Source organism: Piliocolobus tephrosceles, chromosome 8 (assembly GCF_002776525.5).
Source record: "Piliocolobus tephrosceles isolate RC106 chromosome 8, ASM277652v3, whole genome shotgun sequence".
NCBI lineage: Eukaryota > Metazoa > Chordata > Mammalia > Primates > Cercopithecidae > Piliocolobus > Piliocolobus tephrosceles.
In genome coordinates, this window is record NC_045441.1 from 132807579 (window position 1) to 132834767 (window position 27189).

The window sequence follows — 27189 nt, forward strand, 5'->3', positions numbered from 1 at the left end:
TTCCACTGTGATGAGGACATATATGGTATGATTTCAATTCTTTTACTCTTGCTAAGGCTTATTTTATAGCACAGCAAATGGTCTATCTTCATGAATATTTTCATGTGCACATAAAAGCATGTGTATTCTGCTATTGTAGCCATGCTAACAGTTAGCATTCATAAGATAAAATTAAATAAACAAATATGGAGAAAACCCCACATGGAATAAAAACAGGCCCAAATGTAAAAAGCAACTCAAATACTTTTGAATATAGTACTTGCTGGACTCTATACGCTCAGTGTGATATATTCGGAAGGCAAAAATAACTTATCAAGTTTGTCATTGGTAATAGTATGGGTATAGTAATTATGAAACTCGTTTGTGTGTATTACTGGACTGAGCAAATAAGTAAATGTTGAAGCTGTTGAAACCAGGATTCTCACTATGGCAGAAGAATACTAATATGGAATGAGTGAAAGAGAAGAAGAATCCTGTGGTTTTGAATTAAAATTGGAGGTATCAGTATGAATGTATGATTAAAAGATATCATGGTTCTCTCTTCTGAGGAACCCAGAAATGATGACACCATAGCAGTGAGCATGCTTTAGATCTCGGTTTCTAAATACCATTCACCACTAAAAGGAACTAGCATTCCTTGAGGAAATGGCTGAATCCAGGTTTTGAACCAGAGAAGTACAACATAAACTTGCAACATCTTTTTATGTCAGAAATTAAGTAAATACTAAAAAAATCTGATGGGCTCAGGAGACAGCTTAATGAGGCTTTAACTTGCCAAATTTGGGACGACTTGACCTTCAAAAAATACTGACTATAAATGGATTGTAATGTATTCGATCTTAAAAGAAAAGGATCCATGAGTATAGAGTGATACTAAAACAAACATTTAAAAAGAACAAACCTAACAGTAAATGTGAAGGTGAGGAGGCAAAGGTCTTATTTACCAAAGGATGTCAATCAGTTCTTGGAGAAATTTACAAGTAAACCATCACTTAGCCTGAGGTAAGTGCTAAGATGGTGGGTTAATATAGGAGCACAAAAGACTCATCTATAACAGAATGAGAGGGGAGGAGTAAGGGACAGGTTTCTAAAGATGTGATATCTGAGATGAATTTTGAAGAAAGGTTCAGAAGTGGCTGAAGTGGTAGAAGTAGCCACTTTCATAAATATTTACTCAGGCACAGATCACCAATGAAACCTAAAACCACTGGGTGAAAGGTTGTTGGCAAACAGGATATTCATATAGATCTCAAATTGTCACACCACACACTAAATTAGTTTAAAAAAAGGGGAGAAAGGAATAAAATAAATAGAAATAAAATATAATAAATAAAATCAGTAAAATAGGAAAATCTGGCAAACTCCAATTTAATTAAATGACCAATTTGAACACCACCAATAATTGGACAAACTGAGCTCATGCGCCTTTAATTTGTGACACTGTAATGAAAGCAACATAAATTATTTTCTCGCCAAAAATGTGTGAACTGAGTGTAATTATGGAAAAAAAAAAACATAATTAGACAAAGTCAAACTGAAGGGCATTCCATAAAACAACTGAACTGCAGACTTTAAAAATACTAATGTCCTGGAAGATTTTTAAAAGGCTAGGGAACTATTTTGATTAAAGGAGACTAAAGAAACATGATACAGAAACTTGATTAAATCCTATATTTTTAAAAATCTAAAAAAAGGGATATTTTTGGAACAATTAGAGACATTTGAACACGGACATTAGATAATAGCATTCTATCAATGTTACATGTTTTGAGTGAGATAACTGTATTGTGGTTATATGGGAGAATGTCCTTGTTAGGAGCTACAGGCTGAAGTAGTCAGGTATGATGTGTCATACCTATCACCTGCCTCCTTCAGTCTTGAGATCTGTAGGTTACTCTCAAATGGCTAGGCCAAATAATCTCTTCCTATGTATACTTATGCAGTATATGTGACAAAATGTAACCACTGGTGAATATAGGTAAAGGGTGTGGTGATTATTATGTTATTCTGACTTTTCCTTAAGTGTGAAAAATTTGAAAGACAGAGCTGGGAAAAATTAAAGGTAGCTACAATAATGATACAAAAATTGTGTATAATTTCCAAACAGAGGGAAGGGGAAAAGAAACTCCAATCAAGCTAAAGGCATCAAAGGAAAATTTAAAAAGAAGCAACGAGGATGTTTAACAAAGAACATCAAATAAGATGATGGAACTAGAAGAAAAACATCAATGTCCTTAATTATATAAAAACATCAATGTCCTTAATTATATACATTTTTAACTCTTAATTGAATTAAAAAATCAGATTTGTACTAAGAGATATATCTTTAAAAACAGAAGAAAGAATAAAAAGATCAACAAATAAAACAAAGTAGGAGTCATAATTATGTTAGACAAAATAGAGTTTAAGGTGAAAAATACTAAATGCAAGAAATAATATTTTAGATGACAAAAATGTATGAGCCATAAAAAAGTCATGAGTTTTTATAAACGTAAAATATAGCTTTGAAATATATAAAGCAAAAGCCAAATTCAATTCTAAAATCACATTGAGAGTATGAAACTATTGTGATACACATATCTCTATACTTATCCTTTAGATCAATATATAATATAAATATATTATTTATATTTCCATGACTTAACTGATTATATAATCAGTTGATTTAAAAAGTACAGACATACGTACACTAACAGATGACACTTATGGAATCCTTTTGAAAATGATATGGTTATTGACATTTTGTTAGTACAGAAAAATAGTGATAATTGTAAAAATGGGCTAATAGTATTGTGACTGTATTTAAAAATTTATCTTTTGGAGATATACTGTTTTATGGGTAAAACGATACACTGTTGGAGACTGGCTTCAAAACAAACGGGAAAGGTTAAGGAGTGGGTGGGGTGTGATTTGATACCATCACCTGGGTGATGAGTACATGTGCTCATTGTTCTATTTCTATTTCTGTTATGTATTTAAAAATTTCCAAAATTAGATGTTTCTAAAAGGAAATTGCCAAGTCTTTAAAATGAAAAGGGGTACGTCAAGCTTAGGGGTTATAGTGAAAAGATAGTCATTGTATTATTATTTATAAGAAAAAACTAGAAATAACATTAATGTGCTAATAGGCAAATGGCTAAATAAATTTCGGGACAATCCAAATGAATGCAAGATGGTCTTCAAAAGGATGATGCCTATCTTCTTATAGGGATATGAAAAAATGCTCAGGACATAGTAAATGAAAGAGCAAGTTGCAGATCTCTCTCTTTTTCTCTGTCTCTCTTTCTACCAGTCCAGCTCTCCCAACTCTAACCCCAATACATAAATGGAGGAAAAACATCAGAAAAGATACCGTCCAAACCATTAGCAGTGATCATTTCTTGGGAAGGGGCGAAGAAAAGAATTAGCGAGAGGCAGAGGATGAGGTGGAGAACAAAAATCTTTCACTTTTTACTTTGTATGCTTCTGAATTATTTTACATTTTTCCCAAGAAGCACGTATTTTAAAATTAAAAAGGAAAAAATGTTCATTAAAAGGAAAAGGAAACAATTGTGATGAGGCAATCTCTGTTATAAAATAGCATATTTTGCCACTTGTGCTCACTCTCTAAAAAGTTCTATTTTGTGAAAATCAGTTAAAACAACTTTAGTATATATGGCTAAGAAAATAGTAAGAAGTACAAAGCATGAGTTAGGTAAATACATTCACCCCACCACGCCTGAGCATTGATTCTGACCTAAAACCTCTAATTAGGATTCTATATATGCTTAACATATAACCAGCAATAACCAGCAATGACCTCCAAGGCTGTGCAAGATGCTTATTATAAATAAACTTACAACCAAGTCTCTGTTGTGTCTAATATCCCTTCACCATTTTTCAAACTGAAGGGGGCATGGATAGCATTAATTTATAAGGTTGGTCAATTCAGGTTTCGTGGGGGTATTTTCAAACCAAATTTATTGGAGCATTTGGGCATTTAGAGTATGACCATTTGCACGGCGTTCTTTTCTATGCATCTCTGATGACTTTGTGAACATACGGAGATCACTGTAGACTGAAAAATGGAATAATAGCTACAAGGGACAGTAGGAGCTTCTATGCCAACACTTCCCTTTAGAGAGAAAAAGAGAATTGAAAGGACATGTTAAGGTCACACTGTGCAATTACTGGTTGTAGATTAGATCCAGGTTTCCAGGTTTTATGAACAATGACAGCATAGCCCTCTTCCTACAACAGTTACTTGGTTTTCAACTTTTGTTTCCAAGTCTTGTAATTGGAGATGTTCCTGCACCCCTAATTCTCAGATCTTTGCAAATCAGGTTCTTGAAATGAGAAATAATGCCTGGGATATATAATATAATCAATAAACTCTGGCTAAATAAATGGATGAATGAACAGTTTGAACTCCTTTGCAGAAGCCCAATATTTGGGCTAAAATGATACGAGTCATCTTTTTGTCCAAAACCAGAGAAGACTAACTATTCTGGTTGATCTTCCTAAAACTTCCCTAAAAGTCCCATGCCAAGAAGTCATAGCTCATTTCCCACACCTTCATGGTACCCTTGGTGTGTCTTCCTCACCCAGTCCTACCTTGCTCCATTCCCATCAGTCAGAAATATCAGTGTTGTTTGTTCTGAGGATGCTGAGAATGTTAATATAGAATATGGAGAGTGACCTAACGTACTTTTTCTGCTCCTGGGACTAATCCAGCTTCTAATCCCTCTCATTCATTCATGCAGTCATGCATGTAAGAGATGTTTACTGAGCACCTACTGACCTGCTATCTGTTAGGCACTATATGTGGTGCTGGAGTGCAGTGAGAGCAAAGCAGACAGGGCAGTACACTCCAATAACTTCCTGTGCAGGCTGTCCTGTACCCATCACCTGACTCCTTCATTACTGATCATCAATCTTTTGCCCCTCCTAGATTTAGCACATATAACTTGGACCATCTTTTCTGATATCTTAACTTCTGAAGGCTTCTACTTCCTATCGCATCCTAACCTCACCTGGATGGACATTTCAAAACCTTTCCCACACCTCTCTAGGCTTTGGTTCATGGGGTCCTTCATGCCTGTTTTCCTTTTCTTCACATTCCTGTTGAAAGCAACCTCTCCTGTAAACCATCTGGATTAACTACGCCAACTGTTGGGGTCAACAGCACAGTTTTGATTATGCAAGACACTGGGACCATAGCCATCATCAGTAAGTTCCAACTATCAAAGAGCTAAATGGTCTGGTCTGGGAAGACAGGGGCAGTGAGGACCTTGCCCCTCCTATGCCTCAGGGCATTTAAAAAATCTAGTTGATATGTAGTGATTCCATAACTGAGTGCCTGGGAGCACTCTTCCATTAGCTTTGGAGCAACCTGAAGCTAAGAACCGGGTCTGCTTTTTAACCCTGGAGCCAACTCCCAAGTGGGGGTAAGGTACTCACCTAACCAACACTGGGATCTTGGGCATCTTCTTGGAGACTTTAAAGAAACTCGTGTCCCCTTTGTTGTCAGTAAAGTAAATGCCAGCCACACTGGTCACGAGGTTCCCAGGGAATGTGAAGAGAACCCTTTCATCATCACCCTGGTTGGCCCAGTCCCAGGCTTGTCCTCCTATGAGCAAGCCGCCACCACGTTTCATGAACTTGACCAGCTTTTCCGTCATGGTTTCATTGTAGGCATCAATACAATAAACCCCCAGGGAGTCTTTCACTTCTGGCTCAACCTTTGCATCCATTCCAGAGCCCTCGAGGATTTTGGCCAAAGGTGCCAGGGATGGGTGTACACCAATGGGAGCCCCAGGGGAAGAGCAAAGCCACCCCACTGCGTTCAGGAGAAAGGGCGTGAGCTGGGCTTCTACCAAGTAGTCCTCATGGGACATGACCACCAGGTGGCCGCGGCCATAGGAGGAGGCAGCAATGAGGACCTGGCCCATGTCATTCACCATCACAGGAAATGAAGCCTCTCCAATAAGAAGCAGTTCACATGGAACGGCATCTTCGGGTACATCCCAGCTTGTCACGCCATTCATAAGGGCCTCGAAGGCAGCAGAAGGAGTCGCCATGGCTCTGTTGGTTTCTGCAGAGAAGAAAGCAAAGGCTCAGCTTGGCGAACAATGGATAAACAAAGAAACAAATAGAGCAGTTCACTCTTCCAGTAGCTGGGGGATTCTTCCCACTATGCAGATGAGGTTGACACTGGGAAATGATTCAAGCACTTGGTGTTAGTGACTGAAGTCCAGGAGACCCCACTGGGCCCTCTCCTCTTAAACTCTGTGCTTAAACTTAGAGAGCTTGATACTTTTCCATCACAGACGGAAACAAACAGAAGGAAGGAATGAGCATGGGATTGTGTCCCCCAAAGAGACATTTGAAGTCCTAACCCATAGGACTTATTTGGAAAGAGGTTTTCATAGATGTAGTGAAGCTAAGATGAGGTCATAGGTGATTCAAATGGGTCGTAGTCTAATGACTGATATCCTCGTAAGAGGACATTTGGAAACACATGGGAGAATGCTATCAGAAAATGGGGGCAGAGACTGGAGTGATGAGTCTACAAGCCAAGGAAGACCAAGAATTGCTGGCAAACACCAGGAGCTAAGAGAGAGGCATGGAACAGAGTCTGCCTCAGAATCTCCACACTGCTGACACCTGGATTTCAAACTTCTAAGCCTTCAGAACTGTGAAATGATGTCTTCCTGTTATTTTAAGCCACCCCATTTGTGGTCATTTGCTACAGCAGCTGCTGGGAATTCATAGAGTGGAGTGGCATGTTGTGCTCCCAGCCCATTCCATCCCTCTTGGCTCCCACACTAATCAGATTACTCAGAACTTCCATGTGAAATGCCTGTGCTTTCAGAGAAGGTTCTTTGGTCAATGTCACAGGCTAGGTAAGAGGAAAGTGGAAGTCCTCTGTGGTTTAAATGCAAGTCTCCTACCACCAGGAGCAGAAGGTAACAAGATATGAAATTACTGCAGAATCCTAATTGCACCTGGGATGCAGCTGACAACAGTGTGGAGGTGAACTCACAAATATCCTCTGCTTCTTCACAATGAGATCCCCACTAACGATGCTCTATGGTCTGACCTCTGCTACAAGTACTGTACGGAAACACTTCCTCCATGGACAGATGTGTTTCATGGTCAGGTCATGCAGGGTGTCTCATCTTCAGTGACCACTCAGCAGCACAGGACATCACTGCTCTCCCAGTCCATGAGGCTGAACCACCTCTGTCAGTATTGCCCGAGGTAACCTCTTTATATCCAACCTCTAGAACCACTTACTTTCTGTCCTTTTCTGACCTCCTCTTGGAATATGCAGATAGTCCTTACATTTTAATATTTGGCCCTTACCACTTATCTATTTCCCTTGTCAGATAACATGCTCACTCTCAACATAATATGCAACACGATTATAAACTTGGGCTCTGGACTTATGGCAGTCTGAGTTTGAATTTCAGCTCTGCTGCTTAACAATTGTGAGACTTAGACAACACATCTCAGATTTAGTTTCCTTGTTAATTAAATAGGAATTATAATATCTGCCATATAAGCTTGTCCTGAGGATTAAAGGAAATAACATAGGTTAAATGCCTTTTCATAAGTATGCAATTATTTATATATGCATACTCATATATGCTTATAATTATTTGGTTAAGAATAAACCATTTAATTTAAGTATGTGAGTAATAGAGAATTCCTGCAAAGTGGAAAAAGAATTTAACCTAACATAGGTTTTATAAGCACTGCATTGAGCATGTATTGATTCTGATTTAATAGTTTTCCTATTTTGTTACCAATATTAATACTAACACTAATGCTAACTACTATTACATTCGTCTCTCATGTATCTCTATGTGCCTTCCACAAGCCAGGATAAAAGAGCCCCAGTCTTGAGGTAACAAGTTCAAGACCCCACTGTCCATTTATAGCCAGTCTCTAAACTAAAAAAGTCTTAAATTTATTAATTTCCCTCTAAGGGAGCTCTTTTAAGGCAAATTACATAAGCTCAATGTTTCTAGTAGTTAAACAGAAGCATTAATAACCTACCTATCTCAGGGAACTATTAAGAAGATACTGACACGAACATTTGGTAAGTAAGAAGCTTGTCTCTTCCCTGCTCCTCCTGGTGCCCATAAATAATCAGGACAGCAAAGCACACAGTGTCACCGTATGTCCCTTCTCCCTGCTGCTCCCATATCCAGCTGGTCACAAGTCTTATCAATGTCCTTGTTCATGGTTTCCAATCACACTGCCATTAACCTAGTTTAGGTCCTTAGTAATTCATGCCTGGACTCAACCGACCCAATTTCAAAGTTACCAGGACCTGTTCCTACCCTTTACTTTTCTAAGACCATTCTAACCATGTTATTTACTCTCAATGCTCCATCTTGGTCTCCAGGGACAATCTATTGCCTTCCGGTGTGGACTGCCTGCAGAGCTGGCCACTCCCTGGCTTTTCCTGCCTTTTCTCCTGCTGCCTGTCTCCCTGCAGCATCCAGTCTGACAGGTGCCCCTGGACATGCCCTGCTTTCATTTTAGATTATCTTCCCATTCTCTTTCCATTTCGTTCCCTCTCCCAAATCTTTCTATCTATAGAAATACTATCCTTCCAAGAGCAGATATGGCACAGAAAAGAAAATTTAAATGGCCACTTCTGTGGAAAAAATGCTCAATCTCACTAGTAGTCAAGTAATGGAAAATACATTGTGTGTTGCTCATAATATTGTCAAAAAAGACAATACTCCTTTCTAGGAGAAAGTGGAGGAGGAGAAGGGGAAGAAGATGAAGATGAAGACAAAGGTGGCTAAGAAGGTTTAATATTTGAAAGGCTAATAATGTTCAATACTGAAAGACCATCACAATCTGCAGGAATGATGGAGAATGTCTGCACTCTTTTTCAAAAACAATTTTATGGTGCCTACTTGGCTTCAAAGGTGTGCCTATATTTAGACCCAACAACCCTTCTTCTAATAACCCTTCTTACAGAAATAAGGACAGTATCAAAGATATATGTATAGGGATGCTTACTGCTACACCAAATTACAAATGGAGATAAATGAAAACCTAGAAGTACAGATAGATAGACTAATGACAAAGAATGTTTCCTAGAACCATTTTTGATTCTTGTGGGTGCAGCATCTCTAACCCAAACCCACACCTATCCAGCTTCCACATAGCCCCCAGATACCCCATTGTACCCAGCATAAGACCCTGTAGCACTGCCCCCAGTCATCTACCCACACACACTCCCTAAAGAGTTGCCCATTAGAACCCTTCTCCCTCAGCCTCTGCTGCCTCTAGTGCTGGCACAAGTACAACCCGAACAGAGACCTCACATATCTATCTCACTAGTTGTTTTCTGAGCTAGTTCAAGGATGAGTTGAATATATTTTACATCCACCTAGAAGAATGTCCTAGATACATTTTAAGTGAAAATTTCAAGTCACTATGATATGCAGAACATGAAGTCATTTTTGTACGGGCAAAGATAATAATAGTAGTAGTAGTAATTAGTAGCGGTAGTGGTAATTATTATTAGTAGTAGTAACAACACAATGCTTACCAGGTTCCTGGCATTATTACATGTGATTTCTGTAACTTATTTAATGCTGACAATAAACCTATGAGGTATTTACTATCACTATCCCCATTTTATGGATGGGCAAAACAAAAACTCCAAAATCATAATGCCCAGAGAATTAGTTATTTGCTCAAAATCACACAGGTGGTAAGTGGTGGTGGATCTAGGATTCAAATCCAGGAAACCCAGGGCTGGAGTCCATACTCTCAAGCGCCAGGAATACAAAAGTACCTGTTACATACCAGGCTTTATAGGCATTGAAAATCTATGGAGGCCACATTTCAACATAATCACATTGATTACATTAGGAAGGAAAGAGGTGAACCGTTCTCTCTGCCTTTATACAAATCTGCATCCTTTTGAATTGTATTGCTACTACAATGAAAAACAACACCGAGTTAATACAAATTCATTCAAAGCATGTAAACACACATTAATAGATACAGTTTTTACATGATGAGGTAGACTGATCAACTGATGTGAGCCAGGGCTCACTGGACCTAAAAGGTCTTCCTTCATCTCTGATCGGGTTGTGCATCTGCCCACCTATGAATTTGATTTCCTCCTCTACGGGGGTTCCTCGAACTCTGCAGCTGGTTGTGTCCCCACTTTAACCAGCTATCAGTGACTCCATCACTTGATTTTTGAACCAAATGCCCCCTCTTCATGCCCGAATCCATGTTTGTCCTCCAATCTTGGTGAGCTCAAATGAATAAAACCTGGAGGAAATGTCCTTTTATCTCTTTCCCTAACCCCTCCCATGGTTCCTTCTTTCTTTCTCCTGTGCCCACCTCTGGCCCCTTTTAGCTTGCTGGAACCAAAGCCACCTCCAAAGCAGAAGGTACTGAAGGCACAACCTGTAACTCAGGGAGAGAGCAGAGCTTCCACTCCTACCACAAAGCAGTGCCATGGCTCGTAAACCTGGTTTCCCTTTGAGAAATGAGAAGGGCAGGTGGATGGAGGGCCATACTGGATGCTGCACCACCCATATCCCGTATGGTAGTGTGATTTCAAATCCTGAAACTAGAGTAAGTGTGTGAGGCCAGAGTATACATTATATTCTTTGGATGAATAGATATTCCATGTCTGGATGATTAAATGACAGATGAGAGTATAAGGGTAAACCCGGGATCATTTTTTCAGCAAATGGCTAAACTGACCTTGAAAATTGGTTTATATTACAGACATTCAATTCTATAGGTCTTCTCTCCTTCATGCTGTTTTTTTTTTTTTTTTCTCATGAACTTTCTGTTTCTTTTTCTTTCTACATCCAGTATCTTTTCCAAGATATTGGGCTAGTTCAACTGCTTCTTTTGAATTCTGTCCCAGACATTCCCAGCTCAGTCTTATTTATTTTTCACTTAAGATTGTTTAATTCATACATCTGTAAGAGTATGTAATACATGTGGAGGGATATAGATGGTAAAACAACAATAAAACAATCTGAAAAATTAAACTCCCATATACCTACCACTCAGCTTAAAAAATAGACTTTTACCACCATCTTTGAAGCCCCTTCTGTGATCCTCCCCATTCAGCCCCTCCCCTATCCCCATAGGAGTAAGAAGGGTTGGAGTCTTTGCTTCTTCTAGTCCTCTATTTCTACCTTACCAAACTGCCTACTTAATTCTCAAGTTCCCCGGAGGCTCTGTCTTTCACTTCTATTCGCTCACTTCCCTCCCAGGTCACTCAAGAAGATGACATAATTGAGGAGCATAAGCCCAGGAGTGAGAAGACCTGGGTATTACTACCTTTTTAAATGTGGGTGCTGCCTCCCCCCAGCTGTGGATCTGCCTGCCTCAGGGAGTGTTCTATCAAATGCACGGTGTGTGAGAAGGGATGTTCCAAACTCCCAGGGGCTGTCAGCACTCAGCTTGGAGTCTGGCGGGGCTCCATTCTCTCTTTTCCTCCCAGGCCCAAAGCCAGTCTGCAAAGAGCACAAGGATGACGTCTGAGGAGGGAGGGGGCTGGGGAGTGGGGGCAGCCGGCAGGGAGGAGGGGAGCTCCTCCGTGCGCGTAAACACACACACACACACACACACACACACACACACGAACGCTCACTCCAGTCTCCAGGGGCCAGTGCCAGTGGGGGACAGATCTCAGTCCCAAAGACAGTGTTCACAAAGATCAAAGCGCAGTAGGGCAGTAGGCCACAAGTGATGCTCTGTCCCAGCTACCCGCGACCCTGCTCAAGCCCCCGGCATTCTCATCTGACAAAACTGCGGATTAGACGCAGTTCTCTAGGTCAGGCCCCTTAGGTAACTCAACCACACAAAGCAAGCACACACAAACATCAGATGTCAGAACCTGGAGGGGAGGAGCAATGCGGCAGGGGGATGCAGGGCCCGAGCGCAGAGGAAAATCACCAGCAGAAACACGGACACAAAGGGGATTCTCTGTCCCCGACTTCAGCACACCCAGACCCACAGCGCGCCGATCGCGCCCCGCACCCCCGCCCCGGCGTCCCGCACCACCCTCCCCAAGCACCCAGGCCGAGTCCACCATCGCTGGCCCCTTCTCCAGCCTGCGAGGCTTTTGGAGAGGGCCACTCACCAGGTCACCCTGCGATTTCCACGGGGGCAGGTGGGAGCGGGCAGAGCCTGGCGTAGAGAGGGTCGCACAGGGAAGAGGCTTCCCTGTACCACAGTGACTGGGCGACCGAGCCGGGATTTGGGAGCGGGGAGGAGACCCGAGCAGGAGGAGAGGAGGGGTTTCCACGGGAGTCCCCTCCTCCCCACTTCCTCCCAGGCTGGAGTGGGAGCTCGAGAGGGCGGCGCTTGGCGGGGGACAGCGCTTCTTTGTGTCGCCGGCCCTGGTGGCTTGGCATTGCTGCGGCTTAGGGACGCCTGGCGACCCCATCCTGGCAGTGTGGATGGCCGTTTCATTAAAGATATAATCTTCTCTGACTCTACATTGGTAAGGGAAAGGCTGAGCAAATTGTGGGACAAACATTCTGCTTAGTATTATTCAGTTCTTAGGAAGAGCCTGAATCTCCATTTAGTCGGTGAATACACAGCGATATATTGCCAAAGGGAAAATACAAATTGTAGAATATGCTTTTGTTTATATAAGAAAAACAAACCCCGTATATATTTGTATTATGGTGGGGAGAACGCAAGGCTATTTCTACCCGTTAGTATTGTTTAACTTGAGAAATAGGAGAGGTGCAACTTTTTATATAACTCTGCACTGTTTGCAGTTACGTGTTACTTCTGTAAATTAAAAAGAATATACAGTTCAAACAATAGTTAACTAAAATGTATTCTTCGGTGTACAGTTCAAATCGCATTTCTTTCCTTTTCCTTTTTTTCTTTTTCTTTGGAGACAGAGTCTTGCTCTGCGGCCCAGGCTGGAGTGCAATGGCGTGATCTCCGCTCTCTGCAACCTCCACCTTCCGAGTTCAAGAGATTCTCCTGCCTCAGCCTCCCAAATAGCTGGGATTACAGGCGCCCGCCATCACGCCTGACTAATTTTTGTATTTTTGTAGAGACGGGATTTCAACAAGTTGGCCAGGCTGGTCTCAAATTACTGACCTCCAATGATCCGCCCGCTTCGGCCTCCCAAAATGTTGGGATTACAGGCGTGAGCCACTGCGCCCGCTCCCCATTTCTTTCCTTTCTGATATCAGCTGAGAGCTGCTCCTCTCTCTTGTGGGTGTGGCCACTTCACCTTTCACAGGTGCTGGCTCCAGCATGGGAAATGTAGGGTGGTGACAGAGACCCAGACTTGGTGGACTGGATTCAAATCCCAGAGCTACACTTTACCAACGGTATGACTTTGGGCAAATTACCTAATCCTCTGTGCCTCAGTGTTATTACCTACACAACGGGGATAAAAAAATTAATACCTATACTAAGCCCTATTACAAGGCTTCAATTACGTGAGTTTAGGCTTGTAAAGTTCTTGAATCAATGTTTGGTATACGGGCCGGGCGCGGTGGCTCATGCCTGCAATCCCAGCACTTTGGGAGGTCGAGGCGGGCAGATCATGAGGTCAGGAGATCGAGACCATCCTGGCTAACACGGTGAAACCCCGCCTCTACTAAAAATACAAAAAATTAGTCGGGCGTGGTGGCGGACGCCTGTAGTCCCAGCTACTCTGGAGGCTGAGGCAGGAGAATGGCATGAACCCGGGAGGCAGAGCTTGCAGTGAGCTGAGATCGTGCCACTGCACTCCAGTCTGGGCTGGACTCCGTCTCAAAATAAATATATATATATATATATTTGGTATAGGGTAAGACAGGATGAGTGCCTGATAAATATTCAAATCATCCTAAGATTCAATATTTCATATTTCAGGAAAATGCATACCTTTTAATCCTGACTAGGGTTTGAGTCCCAACCCAAGCTATACTCCCTTTCCCCATCTTCCTTCAACTCCCTTTCTCCAAATTGGATCATTAGGAACAAGTCAGCGGCAGGTTTTATGTAAAAGAAATGGCAGGGAGAGAAATCAAGAGAACCTGAATTCAGGATCCTGCCAAGTCACGGGCCACCTGAGAGACAATGAACACATCTTTTATCTTCTTCAGTGTTCAGATTTTTCAGCTAAATGAGATGGGCTGGTGACTGGCACTCACTAAGTCCTTTCCGGGTCTGCAATGTCAGGACTAACAGCACCGCAGGTTAAAACCCTGTAATACTGAATCTCGTGCAAAAATTTTAAATTCAGAACAAAAACGCATATATTGGTTACCTAAAAATAAACATTAATTATAAAGGACGAAATATACAAGGGAACGGATGCAAGCTAACTTACCTCGGAGGATGGGGGTATGAGATTTGGTGAGGGGGAAGAGGTTTTTAATTGTTTTATTTCTTAGAAAGAAAGGGGGGTGGAGGAAGAGAGGGAGCGCTGAAGCAAAGGTGATAAAATGTCAGCATATAATAAATCTGTCATATTATCTTCTGTGCGTAGCTTTGAAATATATTTCACAATAAAACATGTTTATAAGGGGCAGACTTGCTGGTTAGGTTCCTGGAGAAGAAATGCAGTACGAAAGAAACGAGACGGGTAGAAAGAAGCTGAAACAGAAACAGCAATGGAGAAGCGTAGGGAACCCTCTTTAAAGACATCTATCTCCCTGGACCCCAAACCCAACGAGTCTCAGGCCCAAAACGCGACCACTTTAGCAGCCCAGCGTGCGCCCCCTCAGCCGCGCTCCCCAGGGAGCCCGACCCAGTGCCTCCTTCTCCCACCCGCACCTCAGCGGACTGCATCGGGAGCCGCCCCTGAATTGGTCCGTGTGCCCGGGCCTGCTCTAGTTCCAGAAACCAGCTTTGGACGAGACTCACCCTTTCGTCCAGCAATTTCCACACCGGGCTACTTCGGAGTAGGGGAGTCTTCCACGGAGGTGGGGGAAGGCGCCGGGGGCAGACGCCTTGGGGATTTGCAAATTGATAGTGAAGTGGCTGGGAAGAGGCGTATGGGGGAAGGTGGGCTGCAGAGCAGACGGGTGGGGGTGGGAGCGTCCTCGGGAGCTGATTGGCTGCCGCGGGTGGGGGCGGAGCTTGGCCGCCGCCCTCGGACCGCTGAGGCCCAGCTTTGTGTCAGTCTCTACCCTAAGATGCAGCCCCAGATCCGGGACGGAGGCCCAGGCGCCCGCCCTGAGAGTGCGGCAGGACGGTTTGTTTCAAAGTAAATCATTGAGACTATTAACAAGGGAGCGATAGATAAATAATGATGATCTCTATATAAAATAATATGCAACTATTTCCAAGGATGGTTTAAATCTACTTATATAAATCTACTTATATATTGCCTCTATCTAATATATGTTTATATACTATTTTTAAAATAAACATTTAACATAGTAAAAAACGTTCTATTTTGTGTAAAAAAACTTAAAAACTGTTCATATGTACTTACATAAACACAGAAATTGGATGGAAGATAAACTACTTGAACCAGTTACTTCAGACAGGAAAGTGCATTACTTGTTATTTTTTTCTTGATACACCTCATTAGCGTTTCAACAGTCACACGTATTATTTTGTAATAAAAATAAATTTAATCAACTAAAAAACGACATAAAATATCCTCGTACAAGCGGCTGGCAGCGGCTTCTCTACAAATATGATTTCTCTCTGTGGAAAGGTTTCTTGAACTTTGTTCCTAATTCTAATTCATGTTATTTGAGTGGAACAGGAGAACTTACCATGGAGCCAGGAACTGGCTTTATGCCTGACCAGGTCCTGCACTCGCATCTGCTTACCTAACCTGGAGAGCTCAACTGTAAAACCTGGAGTCTCTTTTTATGGCTGGTCCCCAGGGACCCAGGGAGATTTGCATGGCCCCTGTCCTGTCTCCAGATTCCTCACCCCTCACTGCCCTGGCCCCTGTTTGCTGGGTACCTAAGGAAGGGTTGTGCTGGGACCAAACTGTTCTCAGGAAGAGACCACCACAAAGCCTTCTCCCCTACTGCAAAAGTGTAGTGTCCCGAGTGGACCTTCCAGGGGAAGATGGCGTCAGTGGTGAAGAGGACGGGGTACGACATCCCGTATAAATTAACGGTTTCATTTCAACTGCACCAACTAGAGGAAGCATAGGTTAAGAACTGTATTTTATTCTTTCTATTCCCCCACTTCACCTAGATCACAAACAGGTGCTCTGTAATGTCCGCTGGATGGATGGATGAAATGGAGTAAGAAAGAAAATCCTTAGAATCATTCCTCAACAAAACAAACAGCAGCCTAAGGCACAAAATGGATCAAATTACAAACTTCCTGTGCTGTTAAGTTTTCTCCTTCCTTCATGCTCTTTTCTTTTAATGCTTCCTCAAATTTTGCTTTTTTTTTTTTTTTTTTGAGACAGGGTCTTGTGCTGGAGTGCAACGGAGTGAGGCTCACAGCAACCTCCACCTCTTGGGTCAATTGATCCGCCCACCTCAGCCTCCCCAGTAGTTGGGACTACAGATGCCTGTGCCATCAGGACCAGGGACTTTTTTGTAGAGATGGGGTCTCACTTTGTTGCCCAGGCTGGTCTTGAAGTCCTGGACTCAAGTGACCTCCTGCTTTCCCTCCCAAAGTACTGGGATTACAGGTATAAGCCACCCTGTCTGGCTGCTTCCTCAAATTTTGAGCTGGTTCCATCTCCTCTTTTCTGTCTCAGACACTACATTACAAGCTCAATTTTAAATCCTGGATCCTTTCTTATTTCTACTTCCCCTTGAGTTTGTTTTCCTTTCTAATGTTCTGCTTGGAGTAGCTCTGAGTAATGAAGACTACCATGAAATCCTGAAAGTATTCAAATAACTTTTGAGATACTAAGTTTGGTAAATATTCCACAACATGTGAATAAATGAACAACTAAAAATCCATATTAAAAATATTACGCAATCCTTTAAAATGAGCTCAATTCATACCTTGATAAATTGTCTTAATGTACATTTTCAGCAATAAAAGTATGACCCTACTTTTTGCAGGGAAAAAAACTGTAATTGCGTGTTTATGTTTACCTAAGCACAGAAAACATAATGACAAATTTCGCTGCTTCAGGAAGTGGGGGAGGATTGAGCAGTAATTTTTTTCTTTAGACACTTTGTATTTTGAAAATATTATAAGTATCATTTTGAAACGCAAAATAAGACTATTCAGTAATACCACTCTTAGGTGTGCACCCAATATACACATTTTTACTGAAGGACAATGGAATCCTCAAAGCGTCACCATCCAATATAGTCTAAAACTGGAACACTACTCAAATCCTACCCTCCCTGCTTTCTCAGCTCTAATCCACCCTGCTCTCTATCAGCTGGGTACCATCAACAGTAGAATGTTTAAAAAATTGTGGCATATTCACAATGAAATATGGTACAGCAATGAGAATGAATGATTTGCATTTTTCACAATATAGCTGAATCTCATCAACATATTGTAGTGAACTAAGCCAGAAACAAGAGAGTACATACTATATTGTTATATTTACATAAATATAAAAACAGGTGAAACTAATATTTGATACTAAGACTCAGAATAGTATTTACTCTTGGGCCAGGTAGTGACTAGAGAGGAACACAAAGGAGACTTCTGGGTCACTGGTAATGTTCTCTTAATCAATTTAGGTGCTGGCCCAAGGTCGTGTTCAGTTTGTAAAAATGTATCAAGCTGTACATTTATGATATACTGATATATAACCACACATGCAAATATCTAAATTTAATAAGGTGTTAAAAATAATGTTTTAGTTCTAGAAATGTAGATAAATGTCCCAAAACATACTACTGATGCAAACAACATATATACAAAAAACATTATAAATTCATCAACTGAGATGATATTAAAGAGTACACAAAGCCAGAAACAAACTAAAAGCAGGAAACATTGAAGGAAGCAAGCATGAAAGCTGGCTCTCACCACAATGCTTCCACAAAACCCTGGAGAATGTATGGGGACGGAGTCTATGGGGTTTCCAGCCTAGGACACTAGGAACAAGCTGACATAAAGAACTTAATTTAAAGTGACATCCCGGCACAAAGCTCAGACACCAGAGTGGTATTCCAACAGGGTAAAGGTAAATAGTAAGTAAATTCGTATCACACAAGAAATCAATACAATTTCCTTGTCTTGACCCTGCTGAAAGATGAAGGGGAAAAAGATCAATGAGAATGAATAACCACAAACCAGTTTTCCATGTAGGTTTGCAATATTAATTCATGCTACGTCTGTGGATTGAAAAACCCTAAGCAAATAATTTGAGGTGGTCCCAATTTGCTAATGTACTCAATTGGAAGATGCACATGCATATCTTTTCTAGAGAAATTTAACTTTAATGTGTCTAGAAATAATTTCTAGGACAAAAATTCACACAAAAGGAGAAGCTCACATTAATAATTTTTAAAATCACATAACACTCAGGAAATAAAGCACAACGAAAGAGAGCCATTACAAACAAGAGAATCAGAAACAGGCAAAATTCAGATATCAGAATTACTAGTTACAGAATATAGAATGAATATAGAATGTTTTGTACATTTGAAAAATAAAATAGAAACTAGAAACTTGAACAGAAAATAATTGTATTTATAAAAAGAATCAAATAAAACTAGAAATAAAAAATAATTGAAATAAAATAGTTCAAAAAATTTATTGAAGAGACTAAATAGAAGATTCAACAAAGTTGAAGAAAGAATTACTGAGCTGGATCTGGAGTAGAGGAAATTATCCATAATTTAGTCTAAAATTGAAAAAATTATGGAAAATACGAAAAAGGATAGATGATATAGAGCGTATAGTGAGAAGACCTAAGACACATCTGATCTGAGGTTCAAAGAGATGGAACAGAAAGATTGTGGGAGAGCTATTATTGAAATAAAAGATTGAATTTTCCAGAGATCTTGAAATACACCAATCCTGAGATCCAGGGAGTCTAACAAATCCTAAAATGATAAAAAGAAATACTCATCTAAATATCTGTAGTGAATCAAAGAAGAGAAGACACCAAAGACATCTCAATTGGTTCAGCTTACACAATTCTGACTGAAAAATGAAAGTTGAACAAATTCTCCACTTGATGGGATGCATCAAGATCAGCTGCAGAAAAGAGAAGAACTTTCAATGGAGATTTTAAACAAGTAAGATCAAGATTCTGAAGCATATCCTCAAAGAACTATAACAGGAGAGGAAACATGGCTTTACCAGTATGATCCTGAAGACAAAGCAGAATCAAAGCAATGGCTACCAAGAGGCAGAAGTGGCCCAGTCAAAGCAAAAGCAGACTGGTCAAAAGCAAAGGCCATGGCGACAGTTTTTTGAGATGCTCAAGGTGTTTTGCTTGTTGACTTTCTGGAAGACCAAAGAATGATAACATCTGCTTATTACTGTAGTCCTCTGAGAAAGTCAGCCATAGCTTTAGCAGGAAAACACCCATGAAAGCTTCACCAGACAGTCCTCCTCTACCATGGCAATGACTTTGCCCATTCCTCTCATCAACTAAGGGCAATTTTGAAAGAGTTTCAATGGGGAATCATTAGGAATCCACCTTAGAATCCTGATTTGGCTCCTTCTGACTTCTTTTTGTTTCCTTATCTTAAAAAATCTGTGAAGGGCACCCGTTTTTCTTTAGTTAATAATGTAAGAAGACTATATCTACACGGCTAAATTCCCAGGACCTTCAGTTTCTTAGTGAGGGACTAAATCGCTTTTATCACTGCTTATAAAAGTGTCTTGAACTTGAAAGGGCTTATATTGAGGCAATATTTATTTTTTTAAATTGTTTAATTCCATTTTTTCCACAAACTTCCTGAAATTCCCTCATATCTTTGGAACAATCCTCCCATTGGAAACAATAATGAAAGCTCAACAAAATATAGGAAACAACTGAAGACTCGGAAAAGTAAACAACATAAACAGGACAAGACGACTATAATCCTTGATGAACAGAAAACAGGACATGAGTTGTATATTTGCTATGGCTTTTTACTTTGGGACATTTTCCATTTTACAGTGCAGGGTTACTGAGGCTGAATAGGAAGTGTCAATCTTACTGGTTCAAGACTATCAAACCAGGTGGAGCTCAAAGGGCAAAGTTTCAGACATGAAGAAACCAGACAGGTTAATATAAAATTTTATATATCAATTCCCCTGTCACTGGCTTATTCCTAAGCTATACATGCAAGAGGAGAGACGTCAGGGCTACTTGTAGGAAATAGTGGCCAAAAAGCTAAACATTTGAGCAGTCATTTCAGTGGTTATATTGTTCTGAGAAAAGCAATGGAGTTTATGCCCCAACAAAAAGAAAGGTTCTTATAAACACTCCATGATTTCAGTTGATACATAAGAAAATCCCTGACATATGACGAAGAAACATATCTTATGGTTTAAGGACTATGTTCTTGGAGAAAGATCAAACCTTAAATGGGCTAGTCCTAACAAAGCCTAAAACTAATCTTTTTGATAGCATCAAAGTAATCTGCTGGTACTTTATCTGCCCACTTCCCCAAACAATCCTCTTGAAAGAAAATAACATCAACCAAAACCTTAATAGTTTTTCATCTACAATATTCTGCATTCAATCAAAAATTAAGAAAGAGGTTAAAAAACAGAATAAATTGCCAATAACTCAAGAGAACAGAAAACAGACATAGGCATAAGTGGTTCAAAGTAACTGTGATTAATATGTTAAGAAATTCTATAGAAACAAGGCTGTGGAATTTCAGCATAGAAATAAAACTCATAAAAAAGTAAAATGAAAAATTAAAAAAGGAAAATAATAATTAAAATTGGTACTTGATAGATTGCTTTAATAGCATATTAAACACAAAAGATCAGAGAATTCACGAAGTATAGCAAAGGTAAGTAGAAAGTATTCATACGTAAGAGGAAAGAAAACATGATACACAAAGAGATCAAAAGATACAGAAAGAGTGTAACAGGATTACAAGACAGGGTCAAAAGTTGTAACATATGAGTAATCAGAGTCCCAGAAGGAAAGGAGAGAGATAATAAAACACGCAAAATGTTATTAATTGATGATTTGAAAAACATCAAACCACCAGCTGAAGAAACTACGTTTCCCAAGCAGAATAAACAGAAAGAAAACTACATTTAGACACATCACATTCAAACTGCTGAAAACCAAATTCATAGAGAAAATCTGAAAAGCAGCCAGAGATAAAGGATACTTCTCATTTAAATGAACAAAAAAATACAGCTAAGTTTTCAAAACAATGATGAAAATGAGAACACAACAGAATTCCTAAAAGAAGAAAAAGAAAAATCTGCCAACCTAAAATTCTATACATAAGAAAAATATTCCCAAAAAATAAAGGCAATGTAAAGATAATTTTAGATATACTAAAGCTGAAAGAATGTGTTCCCAGCAGAATATAACAACTAAAACTATTTTTTCATGATTAAGGACAATTATTCCTCATAGAAGCACAGTGCTTTAGGAATTAATAGAGAACACTGAAAAGAGTAAATACACAGGCAAATATAAATGAATACTGACTGTTTAAATAAACAAATATAATTCCTTATGGAATATAGAAGCATATAAAAAAATAAAACAGACAACACTACAGCTGCAAGATGTAGATAAACTTTTAAAATTTTACATTGAGAGTACATAGAAGTAATAATTTAAAGTAGGTCATAACAAATCAGTAAGGTGAACTGTAATATCTAAAGTAACCAATAAAATAATAAAAAATTTATAATTCAAAATATAGAAGAAAAATTAATAGAAAGTGTTGAATTCAAAAGAAATCAAGAAAAGAGAAAATAACAAAGAAGAGATTGGACAAAGAGAAAACTGCAAATTGGCACACTTGAACCCAATTTTTTTTTTTTTTTTGAGACGGAGTGTCGCTCTGTTGCCAGGCTAGAGTGCAGTGGTGCGATCTCGGCTCACTGCAACCTTGCTTAAACCCAATTTTTATAGATTGCATGTTTGTGTCCCTCCAAAATTTGTATGTTGAAATTCTAACCCCCAGTGGAATGGTATTAGGAAGTGGGGCTTTGGTAGGTAATTAGATGTAGGTAGGTAGTGTGAAACACTCATGATGGGATTAGTATCTTTCTAAGAAGAGAAAGATACTAGAGCTCCCTCTCTTGGCCATGTGAAAATACAGTGAGAAAGGTAGCTGTTTATAAGCTAGGAGGCCAGCCCCTCACTAGACATTAAATCTGCTGGTTTATCTTTAAATGTTTTTTGTTTAACTACCAGTCTATCACATTTGTGTCATAGCAGCCCAAAACGACTAAGATACCAACTATGTAAATAATTATACTAAATACAAATGGATTAAAAAATCCAATTAGAAAAAGAGTTCATTTAGAAGAGAAATATTGAAAGTAAAAAGATGGAAAAAGGTATACCATGCAAATGTTAACCAAAAGAAAGCTAGTATGGCTATATGTACAATGGGCAAAGTAAACATTACTGTCAACGAGTGTTACTATAGATATAAAACACATTTCATAATGATAAAAGGATCAATTCAGTACAGCAATACAAAAATTTTACATTTGTATCCTTAATAATATAACTTCAAAATTTATAAAGCAAAGTTGACAATAATAAAAGAAGTAACAGACAAGTCCACAAGCATAGTTGAAGATGTAAGTACATCTTTCTCAGTAATCTGATAAAATATGTGCATAAAAAATCAGTAAGGATATACAGGATTTGAATGACATAATTAACAAATTTGACCCTGTTGACACATATGGTACATATACACCCACCAACAACAGAATATACTTGATTTTTAGTGTATGTCAAACATTTTCTCAAATAAAACATATATTGGCATGAAGCAAGTCTCAAGAAACTCAAAAAGGTACAGAATATATTCTCTGATCTTAATGGAATTAAACCAGAAATAAATAACCCTAATTTAATTAGAAAATTCCCATGTTTGGAAATTAAGGAGTACACTTCTGAACACCCCTAAGGTCAGAGAAGAAATCACAATAGAAATTAGAAAATATTTTAACTAAATAATAATTAAAATACAATTTATCAAAATTTGTGGGAAGCAGCAAGAGCAATTACTTAATAAAGGAAAACTATATAGCTCTAAATGCCTACATTAGTAAAAGGGAAAGACTGAAAGTAAACTATTTCAAAATACTAGAAAAAGAACAACAAATTTGAAGTAAATCAAAGAATATAGTAAACATAAAAGCAAGAATCAAATTCAAAAAAATTTAGAAATTCAGTAAAACCAAAAGTTGGTTTTAATGAACCAAACTAATAATGATCAATAAAGAGACACAGAGAGCGAATCCATTATAATTATCAGGGGATGTTATTACAATCCCAAAAGACATTAAAAATATAACAAAGTGCTATTATGAGTAACCATATGCCAATAAATTTAACAAATTCAGATGAATTTTCAAATTCCTTAAAGAACATAATTTATCCAAAATGGCAAGAAGAAACACAAAATATAAATAATCCTATACATCAAAAAAATGTAGTCCAAAATCAAAACATTCTGCAAAAAAGTTTGAGCCCCAAAGGATTTTTATGGCAAATTTTCCTAAACACTTGAGAAAAATATAATACTAATATTATAAAACTTCTTCCAGAGAATAGCAAAGAAAGAAATCCTTCCCAACTCATTTTTATTACACTCAGCATAACTTTGATAGCAAAATCACATAAGTACAAGAACAAAAAGCTAGAGACGAATATTACTTAATGAACATAGATTCAAAAAGTCTAACGGTGTGAAAGGCCTTTCAATAAGTAATTCTTGATCCATTGGATGTCTGTATAAAAACCAGTGAACCTTAACCCATACCTCATATCATATACAAAAAGTAATCTGATACAAATTCTAAAACGAAATGTGAATGACAGAACTATTAAGCATAGGGAATCTTTTTGTGACCTAGAGGTAGGCAAAATTCTCTTCAATACAACTCAAGTCCTAAGCATAAATATTTGGGTTTATTAACAAAAAAACTAGATATTATAAAAATTAAATAAAGAGGTTCTTTTAATTAAAAGACATAATTGCCAATGTGAAAAGGCAAGTCAAAGATTGGAAGAGGATATTTGCAAATCGCTGATACAAGAAGAAATGTATATGCCTATCCAGAATATAATTTAACACACTCACAAAATTGATTTAAAAAAGAAATTACCCCTTTACCCGCAAATGGACAAAATACATCTACAGGTGCATCACAAAATATGGTATTCAAATGGCCAGGAAGCATACAAAAAGATGCTTAATATAATTAGTCATTAAAACAATGCAAATTAAAACCATAATAAGATACCTATATCCATTCCAGGTGGCTAAAATTAATTATAGTGACAATATCGAGGATCTGGAGCTGATGGAACTTATGTATATTTCTGATGGGAGTGTAAACTGATACAGCTACATGGCTAAACTGTTTGACATTACTTAGGCTGATCAGATTATGTTCATGAAAAGTAAGTTTTTATGTCTACCAAAGATATGTTCAAATGAGATTTATTTGTAATAGTCAAAAACTGGAAAAAATAAATGTTCATCAACAGTAGAATGGATAAATAACTATACATTACTATAGAAAAAAGTACTGCTATATACCACTATATGGAAGAATCTTCATCAAACTAATGCTGCATAAACACAAAAGGATACCTATTTATGACTCAATTTATGTGAAGATTAAGATTGGACCAATATATCATGACAGAGTTCTGAATAGTGGTTACTTTTGAGAGTGAAAATTACCTGGAGTAGGGAAAACAGTCTTCTGAAGTGCTGTAAATATTCTGTATCTTGATCTGACCATATACATATTTAAAATTTATTAAGCTGTACACTTAATATTTGTGAACCTTACTCTACGTCATACCTCGGGCTTTTTTGCAAAAAGAAAAATCTGTAAACACACATTGGTAAACACATATTTAATACGCTGATGGTATTAAATAACGATCAACATTTGATACCTGCGGGGTAAGAGACAAAGTACTAAGGATCAATTTAACTTAAGTATGCTAAATTAAATCTGTTATAAAACTAGTTAAACATCTTAAAAAATAGGAATTCTGGGCGGAGCAAGATGGCGGAATAGGAACAGCTTCAGTCTCCATCTCCCAGCGCGAGCGACACAGAAGACCGGTGATTTCTGCATTTTCAACTGAGGTACTGGGGTCATCTCACTGGGGAGTGCCGGACAATCGGTGCTGGTCAGCTGCTGCAGCCCGACCAGCGAGAGCTGAAGCAGGGCGGGGCATCGCCTCACCGGGGAAGCGCGAGGGGGAAGGGAGTCCCTTTTCCTAGCCAGGGGAACTGAGACACACAACACCTGGAAAATCGGGTAACTCCCACCCCAATACTGCGCTGTAACACCGGCACACCGGAGAATATATCCCACACCTGGCCGGGAGGGTCCCGCGCCCACGGAGCCTCTCTCCTTGCTAACACAGCAGTCTGCCGCAATCTAACTGCAAGGCAGCAGCGAGGCTGGGGGAGGGGCGCCCGCCATCGCTGAGGCTTAAGTAGGTAAATAAAGCCGCTGGGAAGCTCGAACTGGGTGGAGCTCACAGCAGCTCAAGGAAACCTGCCTGTCTCTGTAGAGTCCGCCTCTGGGGACAGGGCTCAGCTAAAGGAGCAGAAGCCTGTCCAGACCGAACGACTGTGTCTGACAGCTTTGAAGAGAGCAGTGGATCTCCCAACACGGAGGTTGAGATCTGAGAAGGGGCAGTCTGCCTGCTCAAGTGGGTCACTGACCCCTGAGTAGCCTAACTGGGAGACATCCCCCACTAGGGGCAGTCTGACACCCCACACCTCACAGGGTGGAGTACACCCCTGAGAGGAAGCTTCCAAAGCAAGAATCAGACAGGTGCACTCGCTGTTCAGCAATATTCTATCTTCTGCAACCTCTGCTGCTGATACCCAGGCAAACAGGGTCTGGAGTGGACCTCAAGCAATCTCCAACAGACCTATAGCTGAGGGTCCTGTCAGAAGGAAAACTATCAAACAGGAAGGACACCTATATCAAAACCCCATCAGTACGTCACCATCATCAAAGACCAGAGACAGATAAAACCACAAAGATGGGGAAAAAGCAGGGCAGAAAAGCTGGAAATTCAAAAAATAAGAGCGCATCCCCTCCTGCAAAGGAGCACAGCCCATTGCCAGCAACGGATCAAAGCTGGTCAGAGAATGATTTTGATGAGATGAGAGAAGAAGGCTTCAGTCCATCAAACCTCTCAGAGCTAAAGGAGGAATTACGTACCCAGCGCAAAGAAACTAAAAATCTTGAAAAAAGAGTGGAAGAATTGACAGCTACACTAATTAATGCAGAGAAGGTCATAAACGAAATGACAGAGATGAAAACCATGACACGAGAAATACGTGACAAATGCACAAGCTTCAGTAACTGACTCGATCAACTGGAAGAAAGAGTATCAGCGACGGAGGATCAAATGAATGAAATGAAGCGAGAAGAGAAACCAAAAGAAAAAAGAAGAAAAAGAAATGAACAAAGCCTGCAAGAAGTATGGGATTATGTAAAAAGACCAAATCTACGTCTGATTGGGGTGCCTGAAAGTGAGGGGGAAAATGGAACCAAATTGGAAAACACTCTACAGGATATCATCCAGGAGAACTTCCCCAACCTAGCAGGGCAGGCCAACATTCAAATTCAGGAAATACAGAGAACGCCACAAAGATACTCCTCCAGAAGAGCAACTCCAAGACACATAATTGCCAGATTCACCAAAGTTGAAATGAAGGAAAAAATCTTAAGGGCAGCCAGAGAGAAAGGTCGGGTTACCCACAAAGGGAAGCCCATCAGACTGACAGCAGATTTCTTGGCAGAAACTCTACAAGCCAGAAGAGAGTGGGGGCCAATACTCAACGTTCTTAAAGAAAAGAATTTTAAACCCAGAATTTCATATCCAGCCAAACTAAGTTTCATCAGTGAAGGAGAAATAAAATTCTTTACAGATAAGCAAATGCTTAGAGATTTTGTCACCACCAGGCCTGCCTTACAAGAGACCCTGAAGGAAGCCCTAAACATGGAAAGGAACAACCGGTACCAGCCATTGCAAAAACATGCCAAAATGTAAAGACCATCGAGCCTAGGAAGAAACTGCATCAACTAATGAGCAAAATAACCAGTTAATATCATAATGGCAGGATCAAG

The 27189-nt window shown here is 39.5% G+C and overlaps 1 protein-coding gene across 3 annotated transcripts in view; it reads right to left on the reverse strand.

Annotated features, from left to right (window-relative positions):
* The window catches only part of TCAF1 (TRPM8 channel associated factor 1), a 58841-nt gene that overhangs the window by 19910 nt on the left and 11742 nt on the right, over positions 1-27189 (reverse strand). For all 3 annotated transcript variants that reach the window (XM_023191038.1, XM_023191039.1, XM_023191040.1), the window contains exon 2: positions 5440-6073. In XM_023191038.1, the coding sequence (XP_023046806.1) occupies positions 5440-6059 (620 nt within the window). In that variant the 5' untranslated portion in view covers positions 6060-6073. The remainder of the gene's footprint in view (positions 1-5439; positions 6074-27189) is intronic.